The sequence below is a fragment of the Solanum pennellii genome, chromosome 8, assembly GCF_001406875.1.
Source record: "Solanum pennellii chromosome 8, SPENNV200".
Lineage (NCBI taxonomy): Eukaryota > Viridiplantae > Streptophyta > Magnoliopsida > Solanales > Solanaceae > Solanum > Solanum pennellii.
The window spans coordinates 3078176-3084633 of NC_028644.1; the positions used below are offsets into that span (position 1 = coordinate 3078176).

Below are 6458 nucleotides of genomic sequence, written 5' to 3' on the forward strand. Positions count from 1 at the left end.
GAGTGAAAAAGCAAAAAGAATATATGAATCTTGATAAGTTGATTCTATCGTAAATGCAAATGATAAATAGTAACATTTTTGAATATATTTTGAGTAAAGTAAAATTTTAAATTTTGAATTCGTATCTGATTACGATACGATATGATATTTGATACATGGAATAATCCCTTATACTTTTTGCAAGTGGCAACTTATAAGATTCCAAATTTATTTATTTTTCTTATAGAATCAGACTAAGCCAATTGACATTAAACATATTTTTCCTTTCTTCTCCACGCGCCACATACAAAATCTCTGTGAAAAAAAGCAAAAAATCTGGAGAAAAAATTGAACAAAAATGTCGGAACCGGGAGGAGGAATGACTCAAAATCACCTTCCTAAGTCAAAGGAGTTGACTCCGGCGACGGTGACGGAGAGAGAGTCGATGATGATGGATCTCGATTTTGATATTGATGCTTCATGGTCCTTTGATCAGATTTTTGCTGCTGCTGCTGCGGTGTCGTCGAATCCTGCGTCTCCGTTCCTTCCTTGTTCTCCTCTTTGGGCGTTTCCCGATGATAACGACGAAAAACCCGCCGGAAATGGACTTTCCGGTGCTCTACGTATCTCCGGTCACCCTAGATTAGTAGCTTGTATGTAAGCCTTTGGTTTGTTTTATTTTTTGAGAAATCATTTGATAAACTTTTGAGTGAAAGTTGACTTTTTGTTTTTGCTGCAAATTTAGGTGACTTTTTTAGGCTTTTTACAAAAACTGAAGTAGCTAATTTTGCATGAAGTGTTTGTTTTGATGCAGTTTTCTTTTTCCCCATAAAAACTTGTTATAAAATTCTTATTGGGCAAACAGTATCAAACAAACACTTGTGCAAGCAAAAACTTTTTAAAAGTATGCAAACTTTAGCTTTTGCAGAAACAGAAACAATGGAAAGCTGAAAGATTCCTGAACTTGGAAATCTTAGTAGCTCGATTGGTTAGTGGTTAGTTATCTTGTTGGTGGGTTCGATTCTCCACCTCGTAATCTCCTCCACCATTTCTCTTTCGTTAATTCTTTTCAGAAAAGAAAGATTGCAGAATTGGATACCATATTTGCTCAATCTAAATTGAATATATTGAAATTCAGTTTAGAGAATATTATTTTCTAGACACTACTTATTCCCACCCTTTTATTCACATCATGTTTACTGAATTTGATTCTAGGAGAGCAATAATTACACAGTGAGATTAGTTAGATTTGTTTTCTTCATTTTCATTCCATTCTTGTTTCTTTGATTAGGGATCATGTGGTTTTGTTCTTTCATAATTTATGAACATAGATGCTTCTATATTACTTAAGACTATAGAAATATGTGAATAAGTATGAAAAGAATTTTATTCTCTTGTAGTAGATAAAGAACATGCTAGACATCAGAGTGTTAATACAATGTAAAAAAGTACTTCTTGTAATGAAATCTCTTGCTTTTACAGATGAACAAAATATGTAGAGATATTTCTCGTCTCTGTAGATAAGAATAGAACGTGAACTGAGTTTTTTTTTCTTGATGAATTCAGTATTATAAGCATATAGAATCTTCACATAGTACTTGTTAGAAAAAGAGAAAAAGATGGCTTCGCATAGTAAAACATTAAAGCTATTGTTGTCACTCTTGTGTAATTGTTTTCCCAGTAGCTTAGGTTGTGGATATACAAGAATTGAACTTTTTTCCATCTTAAACTTTATAATGAACTAGTTGTAATCTTTCTATTATTAAATTCTCCATGAGTAGCTTTGCTTTGTGATGTATGAAGTTATTGTTAGTTTGTCCCTGTGAAAATGGGAAAAATGAGTTGAATGTGCATCATTGGCTGGGAACACACAATGAGAAAGTAATCTATTTTTCTTTCATATTGGAGCAGATACTGGTGATTTAGAGGCTACAACTGAAACTGTCTCTGTCAACACTGATAAGGGACGACTTACATCACCAATTTCAGGACTAGTACCTGGAGATAATCCAGAGGGGTCTTGTATAATCAAGGAGAGGATGACACAAGCGCTCCGATACTTAAAGGAATCCACAGGAGAGCGAGTCTTAGCTCAGGTCTGGGCACCTGTAAAGGAAGCTGGTCGGTCTGTACTCACAACTTCAGGGCAGCCCTTTGTTCTTGACCCAGAGTGTAATGGGCTTCATCAGTATCGAACGGTTTCTCTGATGTATATGTTTGCTGCGGATGGAGAGACTGATGGAGTTCTTGGACTTCCAGGCCGCGTCTTCCGCCTTAAGTTGCCTGAATGGACACCAAATGTGCAATACTACTCCAGTAAAGAGTTCCCTCGGCTTGATCATGCTCTGAATTTCAATGTCCGAGGAACTTTAGCTCTGCCTGTATTTGAACCATCTGGACGATCTTGTGTTGGTGTACTGGAGCTCATAATGACCTCCCAGAAGATCAACTATGCTGCTGAGGTGGATAAAGTATGCAAAGCACTGGAGGTTGGTTCTTTTAACCCTTGTAATTTTTTTTAATTCACATCTCTCATGTTAGATGTCCGATCTTTCGATCATACTGGATCTTGTGTTTCTGCATCAATTGTATGAGAAAGTGTTAGAACTGGCCATTTCTAGCATCTATTGTACCGTGAGAGGCTGAGATTTTGTTTGTTGGAAATTTTTCACAATTCAATCATGTATTCAATAGCAATTATTTGATAGTGCTGTTGGCTTACAGAGGTGCATTTGTACATGTAATGTGCAGTCTTCACATGTCATGACATCTATCTGCAAGAGTAATCCAATTATTGTGGTTACTTATGAAGGGTATTAAATTTTTTCAAGTAGATAAGCACGTCTTTCATCTAAACCAAATGTGTTCATCATCTTTTCTTGCCTTCTCTTTTCCAAGAAGAACTCTCTTTGGTTAATCTAATTTGCTGTCTGCAGGCTGTAAATTTGAAAAGTTCGGATATATTGGACCACCCAAACACTCAGGTGAGGAACAGTTTTGTAAAATTTTCTCAGTTATGTGGTTATTTCATCATTTTTCTGAACAGGTCTATGTGATGGGGTATATGAACCAGATCTGCAATGAAGGCCGGCAGAATGCACTGGTCGACATCTTGGAGATACTAACTGCTGTATGTGAAACATACAAACTGCCTCTGGCTCAAACATGGGTTCCGTGCAGGCATCGCAGTGTTCTGGCTGATGGTGGTGGGTTGAGAAAGAGCTGCAGTAGTTTCGACGGGAGCTGCATGGGACAGATCTGTATGTCCACAACAGATGTTGCATTTTATGTGGTTGATGCTCACATGTGGGGTTTCCGTGATGCCTGTGCGGAGCATCATTTACAAAGGGGACAGGGAGTTGCTGGAAGAGCATACGCTTCACGAAAATCATGCTATTGTGAAAACATCACACAATTTTGCAAAACCGAGTACCCTTTGGTACATTATGCACGCATGTTTGGGTTGACCAGTTGTTTTGCAATATGCTTACGGAGCAGTCACACTGCCAATGATGATTATATTCTGGAATTTTTTCTGCCACCGAATTTTGGGGATTACAGTGACCAGCAGGCTTTGCTTAACTCACTCTTATTGACAATGAAGCAGCACTTCAGGAGTCTCAGCATTGCTTCCGGAGAGGAGCTTGAGCATGACTGGGGTTCAGTTGAGATTATTCAGGCTTCCATGGAAGAGAAAATTGACGCAAAGCCTGAATCTGTACCAACAGCAAAAACTTCTCCTCAACTGACTAGTTTACCAAATGGATGGGTGCATCTTGATCCAGTGGGAGAGCAGCAATCAGCAGTAGGATCCAATGTTTCTAAAGGTGCAAGGAGCACAAGTGGTACAGGTGAAGCCCCTAATAATGTATCTAACTCTGACAATAAAACATCTGGAAAGAAATCAGAGAGAAAACGTGGAAAAGCTGAGAAAACAATTAGCTTAGAGGTTTTGCAGCAGTATTTTGCTGGAAGTCTCAAGGATGCTGCAAAGAGTCTTGGGGGTATGTTCTCGTTTGAAATGCTTTTTATTGACCAAATCGCTCATATAAACGTATTTCTCTTTTTTTTCCTTTTTTTAAAGCTATTCTCATCAATGTTCTTGCAACAACAGTTTGCCCTACCACAATGAAACGCATATGTAGGCAGCATGGGATCTCTAGGTGGCCATCTCGCAAGATAAATAAGGTCAATCGTTCCCTTTCAAAGCTAAAGTGTGTAATTGAATCTGTTCAAGGAGCCGAAGGTGCATTTACTCTGACTTCACTGGCACCCAATTCACTTCCTGCTGCTGTTAGTTCAATTTCTTGGCCTGCTGGTGCAAATGTTTCCAATCTACCAAGTTCACCATCGTCTAAACCTTCAGTATTTCCTGAGGAGAAGAATGAGTTCTTCCACCATGGAACACCAGAAAGTCACATAGAAGCTGAACCCTCAAATCAAATGCTAGGAGGCAGGGTGGCCAGGAAGGAAGAATTCACTCCTATGCAGAATGGTTTTCTTCATGCAGAAGGCACGCGTAAGTCCAGAACAGGGAGTGTCTCAAGAGAAGAGAGTGCAGGGACACCTACGTCCCATGGTTCATGCCAAGGAAGCCCTTGCGCTGGAAATGGATTCTCCCCTCAGAACGAGCTGGTTAATTCACCAGCACATGAGTTGTGCGTGAAAGTGGGAGGCTCTCTGGAAGCAGCTCGTCAGACCACAGCAGAAATCAACTTATCTTCCGCATTCCTAATGCCTCAGCCTATTATTCCAAAACACACCCAGGAACCATTTGGAGGAATGCTAGTTGAGGATGCAGGCAGCTCTCATGATCTGAGAAATCTTTGTTCACCTAGAGACGCTCTGGTTGATGAACGTGTCCCAGACTACAATTTGACGAACCCACCTTTTTCTGATGCAATTGCCAAGGACCCCGTTTATGTTCCCCCTGACACGATACAACAATATTCTGCCTGGCCTGAAGTGACATCCGTTACAATAAAAGCAACATACAAGGAAGACATCATAAGATTTCGGCTTTGTTTAAATTCTGGTATAGTTAAGTTGAAGGAAGAAGTAGCAAAGAGGCTTAAGTTAGAGCTTGGCACTTTCTACATCAAGTATCTAGACGATGATCTTGAGTTCGTTCCTATTTCTTGTGATGCTGATTTGCAGGAATGTGTCGATATCTCAAGATCATCGGGGAGCAGTATCGTGAGGTTGTTGATTCATGATATTATGTACAACCTAGGGAGCTCCTGTGAGAGTTCAGGTAAATGATAAAGGAATTAGGCTGTAAATACATAAAAACTAGTGAAGTAATTATTGTAAACTAGTAGATGTGTAAATTTTGATTGACAGGTTCTTTGTAATTGTAACAAATTTCCAATTGTATCAAGCCTCTGAGGTAATATATTGATTGTGTTTTCTTGTTTCTTTTGCTTCAGAACAAATTCATTACTTAATATTTCCTCCCTTTTTTCTATAACCGTAGTTTATTGTCAATTTGCACCCACCTCGACTAATTTTTGCGTGATACTTCGCTTTGGGTAGAATGTACTGATGATTATGATGGAATATGTGCCATCTTATCTTTTCTTTTGAGTAGTATATCCTGATGAATTTACGGAATACATGCTATCTCATGATCTCTTTAAATAGAAATTGAGTGTTTTTGCTTGAGCTGTGCGAGATGAAAGTCTTATATATGGTTCTCTGAGTAGTTTTGTCTATCTCAATAAAGTATATGATTGGTTCGAATAATGTCTCAAGACACAACTTCTTATTTTATATAGGGAAAAGACTCAAATATGCCATTGAACTTCCAGAAAAGGCTCAAATATGCCATCAGTTAAAAGTTTGGCTCATTTATGTCATTATCGTTAAAGAAAAAAGACTCATTCATGCCATTATTTTTTAGCGGTGGTTTTGAAAAATCATTTTTGACACATGGCCAATTATAATTCGGCCACGTCATCAATTTTTTTTTCTTAAAAAAAATATAATTCTGAAAAAGAAATTGAATTAATTTTTTTTATTAAATAAATTGATGACGTGGCCGAATTATAATTGGCCACGTCATCTTTTTTTTTTTTTAATAAAAAAAATTAATTCAATTTTTTTTTAGAATTATATTTTTTTTAAAAAAAATAAATTGATGATGTGGCTGAATTATAATTGGCCACGTGTCAAAAATGGTTTTGCAAAACTACCGTTAAAAAATTGGGAAACTTTCACATATATCAAATAAAAAATTCATATTTGTATGCTATAGCAAAGTTTGCATAATTGCGCTCCATAAAAACATAGAAACTGTATAATTCGCTATACATATACAGTTGAAGCAAATTGTATAAAAGGAAGTGTATAAAACAAGAAAGAGAAAGACACTTGGGCAGAGAACTGTATAAAAACGAAGTGTATAAAACGAATTGTATTATTACAAGTGTATAGAACGAGTATATACAATTTGAATTTGTATAAAATGAGAAAGAGAG

At 37.4% G+C, this 6458-nt stretch overlaps 1 protein-coding gene across 2 annotated transcripts; it reads left to right on the forward strand.

The window, feature by feature from the left end:
- The first annotated feature begins 218 nt into the window (after nt 1-218).
- On the forward strand, nt 219-5396 carry LOC107028725 (protein NLP7-like). Of its 2 annotated transcripts, none has more exons than XM_015229901.2 (5): nt 219-632; nt 1891-2468; nt 2916-2963; nt 3026-3983; nt 4094-5396. In XM_015229901.2, the coding sequence occupies exons 1-5, from the start codon at nt 338-340 to the stop codon at nt 5239-5241; spliced, it is 3027 nt and encodes a 1008-aa protein (XP_015085387.1). In that variant the 5' UTR covers nt 219-337; the 3' UTR covers nt 5242-5396. The 2 variants fall into 2 exon arrangements, with proteins under 2 accessions (XP_015085387.1, XP_015085388.1); XM_015229902.2 differs by having other exon boundaries at nt 501-636.
- The last annotated feature ends 1062 nt before the right edge of the window (nt 5397-6458 follow it).